The sequence below is a fragment of the Tiliqua scincoides genome, chromosome 7 (genome assembly GCF_035046505.1).
Source record: "Tiliqua scincoides isolate rTilSci1 chromosome 7, rTilSci1.hap2, whole genome shotgun sequence".
In the NCBI taxonomy this organism is placed as follows: domain Eukaryota; kingdom Metazoa; phylum Chordata; class Lepidosauria; order Squamata; family Scincidae; genus Tiliqua; species Tiliqua scincoides.
This window is the reverse complement of record NC_089827.1, coordinates 4478438-4499738: the sequence shown is the minus strand read 5'-3', so window position 1 is coordinate 4499738 and position 21301 is coordinate 4478438. Positions and strand designations below refer to the sequence as shown.

The window sequence follows — 21301 nt, the reverse complement described above, 5'->3', positions numbered from 1 at the left end:
ACTTATGGTAGGTTTTTTTCTTCATTGTATTTTATTGCTACCCCCTTGGCTTCTCAGCAATCTCACTTAAACCAGGAAAATGTATCAGACTAATTACAGACCAGTAAGACATTCTGCTGTCCAGCCACAGTAGAGTTCATAAGCCCTGTTGTCAACACAAGGGACACCTCATCTTATCATTCCCCCCCCCCCGGGACCAGCCCTAATCCCCTGGTGCCAGGCTACCTGCAGCCATTAATGCAGATGTGAAAGCACTACAAAAATATCCCTATACCAAATAAGTCAGGGGACTTTTTGTATTATGCCTAATTAGGCACAAGGACATCTGCAAGAGGGATCTGAAGGCCTTAGGAGTGGACCTCAACAGATGGGAAACCCTGGCCTCTGAGCGGCCTGCTTGGAGGCAGGCTGTGCAGCATGGCCTTTCCCAATTTGAAGAGACCTTGCCCAACAGACTGAGGCAAAGAGGCAAAGAAGGAAGGCCCGTAGCCAGGGAGACAGACCAGGGACAGGCTACACTTGCTCCCAATGTGGAAGGGATTGTCACTCCCGAATCAGCCTTTTCAGCCACACTAGACGCTGTTCCAGAACCACCTTTCAGAGCGCGATACCAGAGTCTTTCGAGACTGAAGGTTGCCAACATGAATTAGGGCAGTGTGCCTTCTACAGCCTAGTCCATCAGCCATAACAAAATCTAAATTCTGTGCCAAGAAATACCAAAGACTGCAATCAGAATAAGGTCAGCCAATTTAGATTTGTTTCCTTTTTTTAAGAATGGGGACAAAGCCTGTATGGACAGGGGACGAAGATATGATGTTTTCCTCACTGTTTTCCACCTTAACTGCCTATAAATACTTCGTGGGTTTCATTAAAGTCTCTACAACAGTGTTTCTCAAACTATGGGTCAGGACCCACTAGGTGGGTTGTGAACCAATTTGAGGAGGGTACCCATTCATTTTATATATTTTTTTAAAAATATATTAGACTTGATGCTACCATGGTATGTGACTGCAGTTGGGGAAATGTTACGTATCTGTACTTTTAACAGGCTACTTTGTATATGTTTTTAACCATGATAGTAAATGGGACTTTCTCCTGGGTAACTGTGGGTAGGATTGCAGCCTATGATTGTTGAAAAATTTCCTGCTTGATGATGTCACTTCTAGTCACAACATAACTTCCGGTGGGTCCTGAAAGATTCTCGTTCTAAAAAGTGGATCCCAGTACTTTTTGTTTGAGAACCACTGCAACATTTACTACTCTCACTTGTACAGAACGAAGCTTAAATGTGCAACAAGTTGCCCCCAGCAAGTCCAAAAGGAGAGATACTGTGGGCCCTTAGTATTCCTGGGGGGTCTGTTCCAGGACCCCCGCCCCCAGATGCTGAATGAAGTGGGGGGGGGGTTTGCTGGCACACCAGAGTGCCTTCCAATTATGTATGGGAAGCTTTTTGAGGTCCTCCAGTTGCAGGTCTTGGCATCCGTAGATATTCAAATCCATGGATGCCAAGCCCGCAGGTAAGTGCCCACTGTACCCGATGAAGCAATGACTTTTATGGCAAGTTGCATCACTCGGTTAACAGTAGCATGAAACAGAACTGAGACAGAGTAACAAAGGTCTTCGGGTGTTTTCACAAGTAAACTAAGAGAAGGACCTCCTCAAATCTATTAGTCAAGTAAAAAGGGATACACTGATGAGGCTGAAAGCACAACTCAGAAATGGCTCTTATTTTCTGTACTATTTTAACAAGATATTACAGTCTAAAATAGAATCCTTCTATTCACATGCAAAGCACACTGACTAGGCTTCTGGTACAAGAACTGTCAGAAGAAAAGTCCAAAACTTCACAGGGACCCTAATTATGTGCCACATTCTGTCCACCAACATAAATTAAAGCATAAATATTGCCTCTGAGCGGCCCGCTTGGAGGCAGGCTGTGCAGCATGGCCTTTCCCAGTTTGAAGAGACACTTTGCCAACAGACTGAGGCAAAGAGGCAAAGAAGGAAGGCCCATAGCCAGGGAGACAGACCAGGGACAGACTGCACTTGCTCCCGGTGTGGAAGGGATTGTCACTCCCAGATTGGCCTTTTCGGCCACACTAGACGCTGTGCCAGAATCACCTTTCAGAGCGCGATACCATAGTCTTTCGAGACTGAAGGTTGCCAATACAGAACAGTCTTATGACAATGTGGGTGTTTCACTTTAACTCAGCGTTATGAAACTATTCAAGTAGATCATGTACAAACAGAGTGCTGCTCCATGTTTACAGAGCTGACCGGAGATACAAAGTGTTTGCTTCTTATGCTATTTCCTTGACTATGAATTGAGTGGCCTTCAAGCTCAGTATCAGCAACACTGCCCAAAAGAACTTGGAAAAAAAATGTTCCTCCTCTTGAAGAATGCCTTAAATATTTGAAAAACCACACTTTCAACACCATATCATCCAGCTGGCGAGGTGTGATGCAATTCAAATGTTGCATATGATGCTGAAAGCACCATATAGGACCAGGTTTGCATGTTGCATCCAACCGATAGGTTTCTTAGTACAAGTCACTGCAGATTTCAAAATCCTTTGAAGCATGAGCTTGGGGAATGCAGATCTATACTACCTGTTATGTATACCAGGTGACATCGCCATCTGGGTCCTTCTTTTATTATCCTAGTACCGATCAGGTGAGGTCGATGATACAAGTCTTTAATCATTTACTATACTTCCATGCCATTCTCCCACTAAAAACTGTGACCATGAAGTGGCTAATTAACTCTTAACATGTCAAATGGTATGAGTATAAGATGAGCCCCACTGGATCAGGCCAAAGGTCCATCTAATCCAGCTTCCTGTATCTCACCGTGGCCCACCAGATGCATCAGGGAGCACACAAGAGAACAAGAAGACCTGCAAGGCCTCCTGGGAATTGTAGTTAAGAAATAAGAACAGCCCCACTGGATCAGGACATAGACCCATCTAGTCCAGCTTCCTGTATCTCACAGCGGCCCACCAAATGCCCCAGGGAGCACACCAGACAACAAGAGACCTGCATCCTGGTGCCCTCCCTGGCATCTGGCATTCAGAGATAGGCTACCTCTAAAATTTGAAGGCTGCATTGACCTAGCACACAGTGTCCATATGCCTCAGAAGGTCTCCCACAGGCTTGTGAGAGGCGCTTCCAGTTTTGTTTTGTTTTTATCAGACAGGATGTGCCTCTAACAAACCTCTGGAAGATCTTCTGAGGTGCAAGGAGGCCGCATGCAGAATCCCTATGCCTCAGAACACCTCCAGATGGGACCAGAAGGCACTTCTGGTTATATCTAGAAAAAACCTCTGAGGGGCCCCTCATGGATTTTAATATCCATTTGGTATACGCAGGGAGCCTGGGAATGGATCCTCTGTGGATATCAAAGGTTAACATTAGATATATTTTTAATATATACGTACAAAGGGGGAGCTAAATAGAAACAGAAGTGTAGAGGAAAAAGAATAAAATGGAATGTCAGGTCAGAAGAAAATGGCTGGTACAGATGCTAAAGAGATGCAACTGAAACTACCAGTAATTTGCCAGGACAGGCAGACCCAAGGAAGAGTTGGCAAAACATGGAGAGTATTTAAGGCACCATCCTATGCATGTTTACTCAGAAGTAAGTCCCATTGTGTCCAGTAGGTCTTATTCCTAGGAAAGTGTGCACAGGATTGCAGCCTAGTAGCCCAATCCAATGCACGTCTACTTAGAAGTAAATCCCATTAGAGTCGGTGGGGCTTACTCCCAGGAAAGTGTGGATAGGATTGGGCTGTAAGTCACTTAAAATTATGTGGTGGTCAAGAAAAAATATACCAATTCCAGATATTTGTCAGAAACATGATTTTTGAAAAAAGAAAAGAGGAACTGGACACCCTCTCTTCAACTATCTATCTCACATACAATCAAAAGATACCTGGTGAAAGCCCAGATTTGTAAAAACGAACAACCCCCCCAACATAAATTCTAAACTGACTGTGCACAGTGGAAACCAGGTTTCAACAACACAGAGTAAGACACTTCAGTAGACTCTCAGGTGGCAAAGCACAGAGGACACAAAGAAATTGTCAATAACTTTTCTACTTATATGTTTGGTGACTGATTTGGAACAAAAACAAAAAACAAAAACAGCCACCCTGCCAATGACTGTGCTAGAGAGCAGAACAAACATCTAAAATATAGTGATAGTCAAAACAGTAATATCCAAGTTAATGGTCTAACCAAGCAGACATTCATCTCAATTCAGAGAATTCTTTGTGCTCAGATCTGTACATGGAGATTCTGTTCGTATAAACACTGTATAGACGGACTGGCCCAAAACCTCCTGAGGCAGCATGCCAAATACAGTCATCCCCACCTTACCCAATGATGTGCCAGCTTTTTCTCCTCCCACTCTCCAATGTTCTAGCTTAGCACTTTCCTTCCCTCCACATTTCTTCTTCGCTTCTGTCTCCGTCTTGCCTTTCCAAACCAGGGAATGGAAGGAGAAGATGGAGCAGTGGAAGCAAGTAGGTAGAGAAACGCACCCACTACTACACTGCTTATATTCTGAGGCTGTCCTTGGTAGCCCTATTCCAAGCCTTGTTGCAGCCTCAGGTGAGAACTGGTGACTGAGAATAGAGCCTTTGCAGTGTTGTCAATCCATCTGTGGAATTTCCTAACTAAGAAAGATGCCTGGCTCCATCTTTACAGTCATTCAGGGGACAGATAAATGCATTTTTATTTGACCAACATTTAAAGAAGCTGTGATTTTATGCTGGCACTTTTCACTGTTTTTACCTGGAGGGCTGGGTATAAATTAAATACACAGACAAATAATAAATCCACTGATTGTGTTTGCCAGTAAGGAATTTTAAAAGGATTGACACAAAACAGCCAGAGAATTTGCGCTAAAAGACTTCCTGCAAAATTACTCATGCTGGACAAATTTTTTAAAAAAACCAAACCATATACTTTTATGTTTCTGGCAAAAAAACAAAAACCAAAAAACCAACAACAAATGTAAAAGATGCAAGGAACACATTAAAGTTTTGGAACCTCTAAACTAAGAAAAAAAAAAGCCATGCAGAAAAAAAGTTAGTTAAACTTAAGAACTGCAGTAAAGGTATTAAGCACATGACTGAGTCCAGAAGATGGAAAGGAGGAAGAGAGAGAGAGTGTACCTGTGTACCTCCGATAGAGAGGAATCACTTTCATCAGACCTACAATGAACAGTGGTGGAATTACGAGGAAAAAGAATACAGGTGTCAGCAGAGCAAAGATTCCATTAAAAAAAACAAATCAAACAACAGCATTGCTAACATCAGGAAGCAAAGCCAGTTTGTTGAGTTTTTTTCTAGACTGGCCTTCCTCAGGTTTAGTAACAATGAGGAATAAGCTGAAAACTATTAGCTCTTTTCCAGAAAAAAAAACTATTGCTACGTCACAGAGACTACAGTGTTGGCCATTTTTCAATTAACTCAATCACTCTTACAAACATCCGTGAAAACAGCTTAATAAAATGGCTCCAATTTCAACCCCTTAACTTTTATTTTAATTCATACATGCATTATGAAAAGGGGGAAGAGGGTAATGAAGGGTACCATCACCCTAGAAGCACAATTCAAAATCAAAATTTTAGTGACAAAATAAGGTGACTTCCTCGGTTTTCACAGAGCCAAGTTCCAGGCAGTGCAAAATGTTCACATAATTTTCAGTGCTCCTCACTTTGCCATCTTTTAAAAATCCCACAGTTAAAAAAAATAAACCAAAAAAAACAGAAGCATCTTCAGTATTTGAGGATACGGCATCTTTCATTTTCATAGCAAATCAAACATGCTGAGCAGTTTTGAGCTTGGATATCAGGCTGCGACCAGAGCTCAAAGCATACAAATGGCCTTAACTGTCATTACACCTAATTAGTGAAATGACAACGAAAGAACTGTTGATGCTTTCAAGCTGGTATAAAACAGCTGCAAGCAAAAAGTTGAAACTACTCCTAGAAGGCTTGCAAGCATTATTAGGGATATGTGTAGCAACTGCTGATTGCAGGGGGAGAAATGTTAGACTAAAACAGCAGAAAGAAGAAAAGCAAAAAGGGTGAATAGAGCAATCAGCTTATGACGCTACAATCAAAAGTGGAGAGTTAAGCACCACTGGTAGTATTTGAGGTTCAGCAAATCTTGCAATAAAGAATCTGGATCAGCTCAACCTTGCCATCACTGAAGAAAACAATAATGAAGGCTAATAGGATTGAGGTTTTCTGTAGCCCTATCATTTGCTTTTGCTCAACCCTAAACATGTGGTCTGTGGGCAAATCAGAGCACTGATTAGCCTTAAACCCCATTTGTGTAGGAATGCTCTAAGTGTACAACTGCTGAACACTGATTTTCTTGATAATTCAAACACCTGTAGGAAGCACTCCCAAGGTTTAAAAAACATCAGATGGATAACAAACTTCATTCACAGAGGAAACACAGCGACAGCAGGAAATAGACTCTGTGGAGCTATGGCAACTAAATGGGGGCAATAAGAAAATAGCAATTATATTTCTATCTCTGGCTACAGGAGCTCACATGTGGTAGCTCTGCACCCAGCTGCCTGAGTGCTTTGGGCACACCCACACGGTGGGAATCTGGGTCTTTCCTTTGACTTACTTATCCTGCTGAACTGATGTGTTTCCCTGAGAAACAGAAAGACGGCTAAAAACATTCAGCTCATTACGGGGTCGGCTTGGTGGGGAGGAAGGAGGTGACAGGCTAGCCTCTGAGGTTCCAGAATCTGAGCTATAAGAAAAAAATTGTACATTAAAAGCCTCTTCTTTAAAACAAATCAGAGAAAGTAAATGAACTGTTAGCAGGGTTAAAATGAATGAAAACATGCCTCAGAACAACATATGGAAGCCTGCTTGCTTAATCAAGATTTGCAGCTGGCGCGCATGCTCTCTTGCAGACTACAAATATAACCCTTACACAGTTATATAATCCCTCTGGCCACAAGGTGGCAGGACATTCAAACTTTTATTTTTCAAAATTTTACCCAGTACTGTACAAAGAAAAAAGTAGTGGATATAAAAAGGAAAGTTCTGGAATGAAAAGGCATGGATTCCAGTTAAGAAAACTGAATCCCATTTAAAAATAATTAAATATCAGCAATTTTCCCACTGACTGTGGGAATAAGGTAAGGAAATATATGCAATCAAAGGGCAATCCATCTGATACTATCTGAATGAAGACAATGCACCTGGCACTAACTCACAATACCCAAACCAAAAGACTGTGTGTACAGAAAACAGCTATAAGCAAAAATTGCAGACAAAATTACTTTGAAAAAGAATCTTACTGTTTTTGATCTTTAGATTTCGGTTTCTCCATAGATTTCTCATAGGTTTTCCTTTTGGATAGAGGTGAGGGTTCTGGCATTTTCTTTTCTGTCAGAGATGACTGCCTAGACGTGAGAAAACAGAAAAGATCGTCTGTCCTAAGAGTATTTCTTCAACCTTTTGCAGTTGTAAATGCATGTTCTTAGCTCTAAAGTTACATTTATGTGTCTGCATGTTAAGGACGCAACTTCAGAAGGAAGTATAAAAATAAAGATATATTGAGGGCAAATTCATAAATGCACATTTTACACTTGATGACAGCAACATTAGGCAATAACTTACCTGGACATGTAAAGGGAAGTTCATTGAAAAGTACTATGTTTAAGGTTCTTAATGGGATGAATTACCTTGGGTCATTCCACTTGTGCTTGCTGGTGGGTTCTCACTGAATGCTCCATCAGAAACACACATACAAATAGAAATAATTTTCTATATAGAAAATTACATGTCAGGAAGAAGATTATCAGCTATTGGATGCCTCCTCTACCTAACTTGTAGTGTTTCTACCCACACTCATTTTTGTAGTGCAGCACTTTTGAATATGGGATGGAAGTTTCGTCCTCAGAATCATACTATTTTCAAAATAATACTGAAATCCTCAGGCCCTATTTGTACAGATCAGCTCTGCTTACTATGCAGTTTTAGTAACTGAATGTTTTAACTGATAGGTTTTTTAATTGCTACTGCTTGCCACAGACTGGCTTTTAATGTCTATTTTATAGTTTAAAGTTTTATTTTATAGTTTATGTATTTTTTATGTTATGTTTGTTATAGTTTCCCCGTTTATATGTATTTTGTTTGTTAGCCTCCTTGAGTGCCCTTTGGGGAGAAAGGCGGACTAAAAATCGCATGAATGAATAAAAATAAAATCTAATTGCCAATGATCCGTGGGAAATGTCAGAGCACAGAAGCCTTCAAAAGAGGATTAAAGCCTATTCCACATTTTACGCAGTAGGTACAATTCTGTCAACAATCGGCAAACTTGGGAATGCTTTGACTGGGAATTGGTTCAGAAGTATTGATGAGATCTCTCAGGAAAAGATGCTGAGCCAGTGGTTGGAGAGGTATGAAGACCTCTGGTATGAAGACCTCTGGTATGAACCTCAGAAGACCTCTGGTATGAACCAGAAGTGGCTTCTAGGTTGTGTTCGGAGGAGGCTGTACCCAGCCCAGGTTAAATAATTGTGGTGCTACACTGCTCTTCCCTACCGATTTCATTATCTGTGGAATTCTATATCCGTGGGAGATCCTGGAATGGATCCCCCATGGGTACCAAGGGCCCACTATATCCTAATCCAAAGTGACTGGTAAAGTCTTCACCCTGAGTCTAACTACAATCATATGGACTAAGGAGATGGCTAAGGAAGACATACAAAAGGGACACACTCTAAGAGCGAAAACACACGCTGCTGTTCATGCATGTCTGGAATTTTTTCTAGATAACACAGGGGATTCAGAGTAGGAGTTCTCAGAGCTTGGTCAGGCAAATTAAGTGACTGCACAGCTCCCTTGCTCCCAAGGTGCGCCTGCATCAACAGCATTGGACCTTAAAAACCAGCCTTTTAGGAAATTTTGCATAGCACAGAATTGTCTAATGACCAGGAAAAAGAGTGCGTATATGCACACACAACACACAATTTTTTTCAAGGGTGGGAGTGAAACCTCATGGTGCTAGTAGTAAGAGCTGCAAACATGCCTCCCCAAAACAGCCAGTCATTTCTTCCTCTGAGTGATGCAACTCCATGTTCAAGTGCCACTTGGGGAAACTATGGCCACCAGCCCCCGGAAGCAGCACTGCAGTTATGAAACTGGTAGTAGTGGGGAGGGAGGAAGCTGAATGGAAAGTTGGTGTCTCTCCTCCCAGTAAGCAGATATTTAACTGAAAATTCACTGACTACACAACTGTAGAATGTGATTTTGCATTCCACATGGAAAACCTGCTCCTCTAGGAAAGAACACTTGATTCACATGACAATTAAGCGTTATGAATTGGACAAAAATTTGTATTCCACATCAGATAATTACAACTTTTAGGTAAAGTCACTTGTTTGCGACGTGCCTCATGGTGAATGAACAATGCAATATACACACGTTTGAAAATATACAAGTAAATGTGATGCATCCATGACAATGAGCTACAACCACCCTATGAGTCAGAATAATAGGACTATGTCAAAAGGCTGTGAATGGCTGCAACTTTCCAGCACATGTGCATAACACATGGAGAGACATGCGCCTCACATTCAGGTATTATGATGTCCGCACAACCTAGGCCAGTGTTTCTCAAACTGTGAGAAGAGAGCCAATTTCCGGGGGGTTCTGCAGAGGCTCCAGTGAAAACAGTAGTGATCAGATAACTAATTGCTCAAGCGCTCAGGCTATACAAAGATCAGATAGCTGCTACCTGCCCTGTAAACATCTGAGCTCATACAGTTTGCAAGCTTCTGTAAATATTGGGAGATAAATGTTTGAGTTTCTTCAATCTACTGAGACATAGATACTGTAGCCTGCCTAAGCCTCTAAGTTCTCTCATACAGTGGGCTTTCCTGATGGCAATCTGGAAAAGATCTGCCTTAGTGCAACACAACACAATCACTGATGAATTTTTGAAATGTTAAAATATATTCCTTTAAACTTGTAGCATACAGTGGGACCTTAGCATACATGGATTCCACCACCCACAGATGCTTCAGAGAACCTCCAAGACGCAACCAGAAGCCACTTCCAGTTGTGTCCAGGTGTACTGAGATGTGGGGAGACCTGTGGTTCCTGTTCTCCTTGCACCTCAGAAGGCCTCCAGAACATGACCAGAGGCCATTTTTGGTTCATGTCCGCGACTTCCAGTTGCTTACAGAAAGTGCTCCAAGGCTCAGGGAGGTCCACAGACCACTCCATGCCTCCGAACACCTCCTGGCCATGACCAAAGTTGACGACGCAAGCCCAACGTGGTTACCAGTTATATCTGAGTAGGTGGTATGGCCTGTGAAATGGTCCACAGGCCTCACACAGCCCTAACATGAGTAACTGCAATGCTGCCAGCCAGCCCCTCACAGATTTCAATATGCACAGGGGATCCTGGAACAGATTCCTCAAGATACCGAGGACTCACTGTGCTTCCTTTTAAACCCTGACCCATCTGCGTAGCACCCAACAAACGTCCTAATTATGTCCATCTGGGAACTCCTCACCTCTGCATTATGCACAGAATGTTAATTTTCTGCCTCTTTCATTGTCCTCCTACCTTTATATTTCTACACTCAATAGAGTGTTGAGATTTGAGTTCCTTCGACAGGGATCTGTTGTGCTCTAATCTTTGCAAAACTGTTATCTAGCACCCTGAGATACAGGCATGTAAAGAGAACAAACTGTATACATGTTTCAGGTCTGACAAGAATTCCAGAGCCTCAGGTTAAACTAGATATTACACAGTAGATGTGTGTAATGATCTCCCTCTGCTTTTTAAAAAAAAAATGAAAAGCAGCTGCAAGACTTTTAAATAGAGGAATAATAGGTGAAGAGAATTGCTGAAACTTTCCCCCATGTCATTTTCTGTCCCAAATCTCCTTCATCCAGCCTGCACCAATTTGGAAAAGCAGTTTGAAGAGAGCAAGTCTGAACAGAAACACAATAGCAGCAGAAAAGTCTTGTGCAGCTTCTTCCCACACTGAACATTTCTCTGTTCAAACCCATGACCTCTGACAGCTTATTTTCACTAACTAAACAAACGAAAATGTCACCAGGAAGACCATCAACATGGGTTTGCCAGTCTTAGGAGCTGCAGAGCCCAACTGGAATTGCTCTTTTGCAGGGCCCAGCTTCGCAGACAAGGTCTGTAGAATCTTAGGGACATAATAAAATTTATGACAACTTAATATCTCTGGGGTAGAATGGAAAGCAATCAAAGTGTGTGCTTAAAAAGTGCATGTGAGTTAATGGACCAAATGCATCTAAGCAGATTTTAATATAAAATTGCATCCAGGTCAGCCTGCACATAAACAAAAGGTGTAGATTACCTTTGAAAAGTAAATAGTTAACAAAACCACTAGTTTTAGTGACTGCGAAATGATTTAGTAAAAATATTAATTTTATTGTTTAGTAAAAAAATTCAAAATGTCCATTGCAATGTGTTGTTAGGTGTATTTGACAAGACGGGTCCAAGTGCCCTAGCTCTAGGGGCCCTCTTAGGTGCAGGGCCCAATTGGAAGCAATTGGTCCAATTGGTTTAAAGTTCACACTGTGTTGTGCAACTCATTTGGCCCTCAAAAGATACAGATACTAGGGTCAAATTATTATTATTATCAACAGTATTTATATACCGGTTTTCAACAGAAAGTTCACAAAGCGGTCTACAGAGAAAAATCAAATATCTAATGGCTCCCTGTCCCAAAAGGGCTCACAATCTAAAAAGATGCAAAAGAGCACCAGCAGACAGCCACAGAAAAGGCAACTGCTGGGGTGAGGAGGGCCATTTCCTCTGCTAAATAAAAGAGGAGCACCCACTTGAAAAATCACTGCACCCTGGTGAGCGTATGTGCAGATGTTTACAAAAGGTATATTTCTCACATTCACACTTTCTATTCTAGTTGTAAAGGGGTTGTGTCTAAAAACATGTATGTGGCTCTTAGGAAGCCAGTAGACTGAACTTTTTTTATACATTCTTTTTCTGTATTTGCTGTGGAAAGTAGAAACAAACAAAGCTTGCACTGGAATAAAATGAACCAATGCATAACCTTTCAAAAATTAGGTAATTCTGTTTTCTTGCTTGATAATTATCTTTATGAATAAATGCTTAAGAAACTGCAAGAAAGTTACCTGAATCTTGGATTCCGTGTCAAACACCTGATTTTTGTTTATGCCTTGAAGATCCAAAAACCAGATTGCACAATACATTCCGAGATAAGCAGTGTTCTCCACCTATACTCACTACTATTTATTGGTTAGCAATGCATTCTTTCAAAGAGCACTTGCAAAAGCACTGAAGCAAAGAGAACCCATTAATAGGCAGTGTTAGAAGTATTTGTTTGCTTAATGTTACTGTCACAAGCAACATGCATGGTAACCAGAAAATTATTAGAATTTATACTCAGCTGCTATGGAAAAAAAGAGTAAAATTTTATTGCAGGAAACAGATGAATTCAGGGAATTACATGCATTTCTGTGGCTGATATTTAAAAGCAAATTATAAGAAACACTACAGTTTAGGTAAACTTGCTTAGGACATTGCACATGCAAACGTTAGTATCTAGAACAGGACGTGTCAGCAGACAGTTGACAACACTATTAAGTGAAGTTTGCAAATAGGAATAAAATTCCTTGTGAAACAAAACATCAACTTCCACCAACAGGCCACTGCGCTATGAGATTTTGCTAACCACAATTAGCTTTAAAAATGCACCCCATATTTGGAGAGTGAGTGTCGTGGCTCACAACACCTATAAGATACCCAAAACACTTATAGGTATCTTACCTATAAGATACCCAAAACACTTTGATGACATTTCATACATGATCATTTCAATGGATCCATTCCATGCCAAATGTTCAGGGATATAGTTTAAAACTACCCTTAGAATTTACATCACTAAACCATATTAATGTGTTTATTTTGCATTACATAGTAATCCATTCTATCCTCTTTCTTTTTTTTAAACTTAGTTTTCCATTCTCTCTACAGTTTCTGTACAGAGTCTTCACCCATCAAATGTTTATGCCTAATAAAGGTTTTGTTGACGGTTTCTTTTTTTAAAAATATATTATTGGGAAAAATATATTATTGGGAAATATATTATTGGGTTTGTAAACTGCTGTTTACAAACAAAAACGATCAAAGATAATTACACAAAAGGTAAAAAAAACCAGCCCATCCAACAGTGTTGTGCAGAGGATGGTGGATTTTCCCTGAAGTCCGCTGCCCTCTTTGGGAGGTTTCTAGAAGGCAAGAAGAAGTTAGCGACATGCGTATTAAAGGGGCCAAAAGGAAGTTAGTGCACTGTGCCAAAACTTACATGCTGCCAATCTTAGAAGGCAAGCTTGATGGTGAGGGAATGACCTCTCTATCCCTAGCAGGGGACTCTTTCGTATCAGGGTTCATTCCAGCTTCCTGAGCTTCTGCGACAGATGCAAGAGAGCCAGCCAAAGCCATGTCCCCTGCGCTGACATCAGAGGCCAAGTCACTGCTATCGGCATAAAGCAATTCCATCTGGGTCGTGGTCCTCCGTCGCGCCTGGAATAAATTAAGAAAATGGTTTGCTTGCATTTCTTGCAGGAAACATCAAACCAGCTGTATGTATATAGAAGCTTGAAGAGGAAAGGTTTTGATTTTTCAATTTGGGACAGGAAATGCACTGGAACTATTAATTGTCTTATCTACTCAGTTTGAGGAAAAAACAGTTTGTTCAATACCCCGCTTTAATCTTAAAAGTGGTTTATTTCAGAAGTTCACAGGACATCATATATTTAACACATCCTGACTTCCAGTGATTTTACAGGAGAGTCAAGCACCTAATCTGGAACCTAAAATGGATCATGCTGCTTCCATTTAATCCCTTGAACAGAACTTAATTGTCGTAAGCCACCTTGGACACCCCAATGCTGGGGCATAAATATTTTAAACAGATAATTTCACTCCAGATTAATGGTATGTGATCAAATCCATATATACTATCTTAAAATAATGTATTGTCTTCAACAAACAAATGATTGTTGTTATTGCATGAGCTATTTTTGTTTGTTTCTGCTGTGAAAAACTTCTGCTGTACATCAGCAGAGATATTTTCCTGACATATGGAGGGTTTTTTTAAATAACATGGTTATTAATGTTTACTGGTGAACTACTTTTGAGTGGATAGAAACAGACTGCCTGTGAGCAGCCAATGTGTCTTTCATTCTGGTTGGCAAAAAGATAAACACATGCATATAGAGAAAAAAAGTTGTGTGTTGTTGTTTTTTTAGAAGAACAACATACCTTATTTTTAGGCTTGACTTCTCCACAAAGCTTCATGAGGTCTGAAGACAAGGAACTGAAAAGCAAAACCAGCAGTTGAATGAAAAGCTCTCACAAAAACTAGATACCTTCTCTCTTCAATGGTCAGTTCCTGCAGCAAAAGCAACAAAACTTAGCCTCTACCAGTGTTGTCATGGTTCACAGGTGCATTTGATCACTCTCATTCAAACATGTAGCTCTCTTCAAACTAGTGCTTTTGAGGATACACCAGGTGATGGTATGACACAAATTCAAGTCATCAGTTAATGCTACGGTCAGGAAGTGGTGACTGTGCAGGGCTAAAATGGCTCTATAGTTCATAAACGGAAGTTCCACAAAGGGCCAAACCACAGGGTTTTACTGAAGCCAAAAGTTCTGCAGAACCAGCCACTAAATGAGAGGAATAGAAGCTTGTAGTCCAGTGTCCCTCCCACTAAGTAGCTGGGAAACCTCCTGGATTATTTGGTTGGCAACCTTCAATCTCGAAAGACTATGGTATAAACCTACAGCACCCGGTATTCCCAGGCGGTCTCCCATCCAAGTACTAACCAGGCCTGACCCTGCTTAGCTTCCGAGATCATGGTATAAGCCTACAGCACCCGGTATTGCCAGGCGGTCTCCCATCCAAGTACTAACCAGGCCTGGCCCTGCTTAGCTTCTGGGATCAGACGAGATCAGGCATCTGCAGGGATTATTTACATTCATTGAAAGGGCCCATGAAACAACAGATCAAGGACTGGTGCCAAAAGCAATTCTTGCAAACTTTTCTAAAATGAAAAGTCAGTGGTCTTATCTATCCTTGGTAGCCCCTTTTGACTAGAGCAGTGGTTCTCAAACTTTTAGCACCAGGACCCACTTTTTAGAATAAGAACCTGTCAGGACCCACCAGAAGTGATGTCATGACCGGAAGTGACATCATCAAGCAGGAGCATTTTTAACAATCCTAGGCTGCAATCCTACCCGCACTTACGTGGGAGTAAGTCCCATTTACTATCATTGTTAAAAGAGCATACATAGTAGCTTGTTAAAAGTACAGGTCTATGACATTTCCCTAATGCAGTCACGTACCATGGTAGCATCAAGTCTAATATATTAAAAATAAAATATTGACATGAATAGGGGCCCACCTGAAATTGGCTCGCGACCCACCAAGTTGGTTCCAACCTGCAGTTTGAGATACACTGGACTAGAGCATTTCACCACCCTACATAAGAAGAGCCCTGCTAGATCAGGCCAAAGGCCCAATTAATCCAACTTCCTGTATCTCACAGTGGCCCACCTGATCTCAGGGGGGCACACAGGTCACAAGATACCTACATCCTGTTGCCACTCCCTTGCACCTGGCATGTCAGAGACAGCCTACTTCTAGAACAAGGAGGTTGCATTTACCCATCATGGCTTGTGACCTGATGGACTTTTCCTCCATAAATTTGTCCAAACCCCTTTTAAGTTGTGCCTAGGCCAGGTGCCATCACCACATCCTGTGGCAAGGGGTTCCACAGATTAATGACATGCTGGGTACAGAAATATTTTCTTTTGTCTGTTCTAACTCTCCCAACATTTTGTTCATGCCTCGGTTCTCAAATCTGTTAGAGGAGCTACTGAGAGAAGTCACACTCCTTTATGCCAACATTTTAGAATAGCCATTTCAGAAGCAATTAGTGTTTATATTGACCTCACCTTCCTTCAGCCCCAGGACTGTTCAAAGGAGCATCTTCATCAGTACTATCTTCCACATTTTCTGGAAAAATTCCCAAAAGTCATTATGTTGTTAGCCAGTTTCATGCACAAAAGTCAGCTACTTCATACTGCCCAAAGTGAAAATAAGTTGCACTGTCTTGTCTACATGAAAATTAAAAATGAGTCAAGTGTATGAGTTAAATGTAATTCAACTAAACTCAGGAGAGCTACTTTTCCACAATATCAATAGCATTGAGTCAACAACTTCTGCCTCAGAGAGAGTGGCTAATGTATACAGGTATCCCTCAGTATCTGTGGGGGATAGGTACCATGTATACCTGAAACCGTGAATAGCAGTGAGAGTGGGAGGGGTGATTTGAGAACTGCGAATAAATGTTAACTGCAGATATGGAAACCACAAATATAGGAGGCACCTATATTTATTGCTAACATAAAGATGAAAAGTTATGAATATATCATTTGCTTAGCAGGGAGCAGACAAGGCTTTACAAAAATTCTTTGTTATTGCTCAGAACGAATATTCACTGAAGGGGAAAAAAAGTTTCTACTTTGCAGTCCTTTATCGCGTAGGCTAAATTCAGCAGTTAAATAATATTTTGGCTGAGAAAAACACTGCATTTTATTATCAAGTAATTGTAACAGTCTTATAAAGCAAGAAGACTTCACTGCTACACAAGAGCTTCCTAAACAGCTATAGCACCTATAAAAGAAACCGGGGGGGGGGGGGTGAGGGAGAAGCTATATAGATGAAATGCAACCTCTAACGAACAGTGCCAGTGATAACTGTATGCATCTGCTCTAGACAAGAAAAATACTAGCATGCTTGTCACAACTGCTGCCACAGTACACCATAAATATATATTTGCATGCAGGAAAATGCTAGGCAGATGCGCTTACAATATCAGTACTTCCCGTCATTGAAAATATCAGGGATGTGAAATTGGTACTGACTTCACCTCCAATGCCACAGCACTGCTCAGTCGGAGTAAGAGTCACGGAGTCAGAAGCAATTTTGGGTAGAGGCAGTTGGTATTGACTCTACAACTCTGGAAAATGTATGCAGTTTAATTCAGAAACATTGAACACCAGGAGAAAGGAGATGGGATAATTGTGGCCCCTGGGATCAGTTTGGAGTCCTTACCCAAATCCAGGGAATCCTAGGTAAACCTGATTAAGGCTTCAATCCTGTCCGCACTTTCCTATAGCCCCTGACTATAATGGGACTTATTTCTGAGTAGACATGCATAGAGTTGGGCTCTAAATATGTCTAATTCTTCCAGCGTCATCAATAGGACTACATTCACCCCAAAATACATATAAAAACAGAAGTTACAATTCCCTAGTGAGGTAAAGAGCAGTGAAACTGTTATTTATTAAGGGGTAAGAGGTGGTTCCTTTTGTTCTTCTCCAACTACCCTAAAGGATTACTAATATCTTTCAGTATACTGGTATGATAAGACAAACACATTATTGTGGGGTAAATTACCTTGGAAATTCTAGCTAGTAACAAAGTTTGTTAAGTAAACCAGACGCAAAGAACATAGGGTTGCAGTCAAAGAAAAAAATGGTTCTAGCTTCATGTACTTGACATGTAGGTTATATACATATACAGAAAAGGCATTATCAAAAGGCAGTCAGCTATGTATTAAACACATACTGTGATGGGGTGAGATGAAATGGAGGGTTCTGTGTTTTTTTCTAGTTATTCTGTTAAATGTTAATTATTTCCTGCTGGTCGAATACTTTGGCATTCGTACTGTTTAGCTATGCCTATTGTTCTAGAAGAAATTTCATGTGCAACAAGAAACCTTTCTGACATTAGTAACCCAAAATAGTTGGGGGAAAAACTGGGGTTAACACTGCCTGTATGGTCATTGCCAAAGTGTGCCCCAATCCCACTTTCCATGGTTGTTACTTGTATTGTACCACACAAATCTCATGGCAGTCTTCAACTCACACTACGTTAACCCACTCGTGTGTTGTTCTTCTCATTAACACTTCAGAAGACAGAGGACCTTTTTGTTCATTACTTAGTTACATGATTTATCGGGAGGGGCAACAGGATGAATAAACTCCGGAGATCTGGAGTCAAATAATAAATCTATATAGCACCATTTATGTGCATGGTGCTTCATCTAGAATAAATACAGACATGTTCTTGTCTCAAGAGGCTCATAACTTGACACAAGAGAGACAACACAGAAAACGGCAAAAGCAAAATTCCCCCATTAGCCACTGATTCCTCCTCGCCATGACGGAAGCAAAAGAGAGGTAGGAGGAGAATGAAAGCCCCAAATCTACTTGCAATCTCATCCTGGGTATAATTCTAGGGTCTAAGCAAGAACTGAATGACTGCTGTCCTTAACTCACACGTAGCCTTTATAATACAATGGGCCCTCCTTATCCACGGATTTGTATATCTGTGGATGCCAAACCCATGGCTGGAAAGCCTCAAAGGCCTCCAGATGAGACTGGAAGGCACTTTTGAACTCCCCCCCCCCCGAGATTTCATGATCCAGTGAATTTGGAATCTGCAGGGGTCCTGAAACAGATATCTCGAGGATACCGAGGGCCCACTGTAAGGTAATTGATGCATTCTGGAGGGTTCTGTGCGGCTTGCCCTGTTCATACATTCACCTGGGGGAGCACTGAAATGGCACAGTAGAGACCCTATCTTCTCCTATACCCATAGCCCTCCATGCTCATGAAGACTTTCCTCATTGGACCAAAACGCTATCGGAAGATGTAGAACAGAACAACACTGTAATCCAACTTTAATGCCAGGAAATCCTTTTATCAACAAGTTTAATAAAACTGCCCAAAAGCTCTCTTCTTATCTATTTAACTGTTGGGTTTTTTTTTTTGTAAATCACAATTTAGACACAGAATCGCACTGCTCATTAAATGAAAAGGCACTTCCACTGAATATCCCAGTGGTTCCGTGTGTTGCGATGCCCTGGGGCATTGTGAGGCACTTATCGGGGCATCATGGGCAGTCGACTGCCTCGGCATGGAGACAGCAATGCAAGCCCCCAAGAAGTGGCAGGAGTCTCAGTGTGGTGGGCAGAGCTGCAATGCACAAAAATTGCGCACTCCAAAAAGACCTCCTCCTCAACCCTCTTACCACTTACTTTTACCCTCTTACCCGCTCTTTGGATGCTCGTATTAGACCTCCAAACCCTGAAATGTATGGCGGTGATGTTATCATATGATGCATTTTGTGTCATCATCATTCACTTTCTGGTTTGTGGGGCTTTGCAGCCCCAGCAAAGTTTGGGAACTACTTGAATATTCTTTGATCATCTGCGCAATACACACTTTAAAGTAGCCAATAAATCGGTTTGAATTACAAAATTATAGATCCTCTATTGGAAAATTCCTATGAAAGCACGTGGCTGAAAAGAGAAGCTGGTATCTATGCGCTGCTAAAAACAAAGTGTGGAGTTAAGAGTTATATTCTGTCTGGGAAAAAGGTTAAGTCTGTTATAGCTGCTGTAAATACAGGTGAGAGAGAGCATATGTATGAGTGACAGTGGATAAGCTCCAGCATCCCAGTGAACAATGAGAAGTTTTTTATTACATTCACACGGGTTGTATTCATGTCTGCCTTAGTTGTTAAATAACTAAATAGTGGTCTTTGTAAGAAATGGTATCCCAAAGGAAAAAGGGACAATAAACATGTAATGAGTATGCTTCCCAAACAGGACATGCAAACTTTACACACGCTCACATTCTAAAATGCGCCAGTTAGTGTGTATGTATCATCATTAGTATCTCATGCAGCTGTGCAGTACACAGAAAGCTACATATACTTACCCAACTGTACGCTATCTAGGTCTGTGTAAAAACAAAACAGCAAGGAGGAAACAAAAAAAGCAACACTCCAATCAAAACCAATCCGTTTGCAGAGTGGGAAATATAAAGAGTCCTAATGTTACATTAAAAACAGATTATAATCTATCAGAATTAGCAGAATAGATGCCGTAAAGTACACATGACAAGCTTCTCTATAATACAAAAGAGAAAGGAAAATTTAAACTATTAAGAATTTATATTTAAAATGATGTCAAATTGCAAATGTCCTAATTCTGCAGATCATCTGTACGAGTGTTGAATCCAAGCTAATACAGCGATTAATTATGTCGTTTCCTACATTTCATTGCTGTAGTAGAACATAGCTGCAAAAACCTTTGCATGCATCTAGTCCGGGAGACATTTGATCCTATAAAAGTACAGCATCTATTCCTAAAGCACAACGTTCTAAAAACGCTTAACGTAACATGCATCTGATGCAAACCCAGCATGCAGCACAGTTCCAGTCAGAGGATTATCCAGGTTACCTTGCAAAGCGTGGCCCAGTAAGGCATCAAGCTCAGGATTCAATTCTGCCTTCTCCTTCAACATGTGGAATAGCAGCTGGTTCTGAGTAGCACTAGTGATTTCTGTTTGTTTAAGGCGTCCTTCAAGAACTTTAATCTGAGATTCCTTCTGGGCTGCTTGGAGACCCTATTGAAATAGAACACATTGTTAGTAACAAATTTCCCTGTCAATCTGGACAACAGCGCTGGGGTTAAAAACCTAAATGGAACTGAATGCAGTCAACTTGGACCTCAGTACAGTTGGACCAGTATATTCCTGGACCCCCTGTAGATGCCAAAACCCACAGATAACAGCATCCATGGGTGGGGTCCATCGGACGACCTCTGGACATGACCAGAAGGCCCTTCCGGTCATGTCCAGGAGAACAGGTGAGGCCCTCCAGCGCAGGTTCAGAATCCTTGCTGAGGCAAATCCGCAGGTTCCTATAAGCCTCCTATACAGCATGTTTTGCACAAAGCACAAGACCACACTGCTTCTAACTCCTCTCCTTTTCCTGCCTGCACTGCTCTGTCAAAACTAATCAGCACACAGGAAATAAGTTTCTATCCATCCTTTCTCCAACCACTGTGATTAACACAAATTAATATTTGATTGTTGAGCAATTTGGTATACCCTGTGTGAAGCTATGTTATTTATTGACTCTATAACTTTGGTGAGAACCCGGTTATGCTCCCCCTTATTAGATCAGACATACACAAAGATAACCTAGCACAAGGTCCAATATACTTCATGTTTTGTGCTACCTTATTAATGCCCATTGTAAGGAAATGTTCAAGTAAATATCGCGCTTCTGTTAGAGTGCAGGCATTGATTACTGCAGTGACATCTAGGGTCTCTCCTTCCTCCTGCATAAACAACGGAAA

General features: G+C 41.2%; 1 protein-coding gene across 4 annotated transcripts in view; it reads right to left on the bottom strand.

Moving 5' to 3' along the window:
- The window catches only part of KIF21A (kinesin family member 21A), a 107754-nt gene that overhangs the window by 14607 nt on the left and 71846 nt on the right, over positions 1 to 21301 (bottom strand). For 2 of the 4 annotated variants that reach the window (XM_066633127.1, XM_066633128.1), the window contains 9 exons: positions 21182 to 21283; positions 20399 to 20564; positions 19875 to 19895; positions 16038 to 16098; positions 14340 to 14394; positions 13381 to 13598; positions 7336 to 7440; positions 6651 to 6779; positions 5178 to 5216 (listed from right to left, as the gene is read on the bottom strand). In XM_066633127.1, coding sequence (XP_066489224.1) covers positions 5178 to 5216; positions 6651 to 6779; positions 7336 to 7440; positions 13381 to 13598; positions 14340 to 14394; positions 16038 to 16098; positions 19875 to 19895; positions 20399 to 20564; positions 21182 to 21283 — 896 coding nt within the window. The remainder of the gene's footprint in view (positions 1 to 5177; positions 5217 to 6650; positions 6780 to 7335; positions 7441 to 13380; positions 13599 to 14339; positions 14395 to 16037; positions 16099 to 19874; positions 19896 to 20398; positions 20565 to 21181; positions 21284 to 21301) is intronic. The other 2 variants (XM_066633129.1, XM_066633130.1) reach the window with 1 other exon arrangement.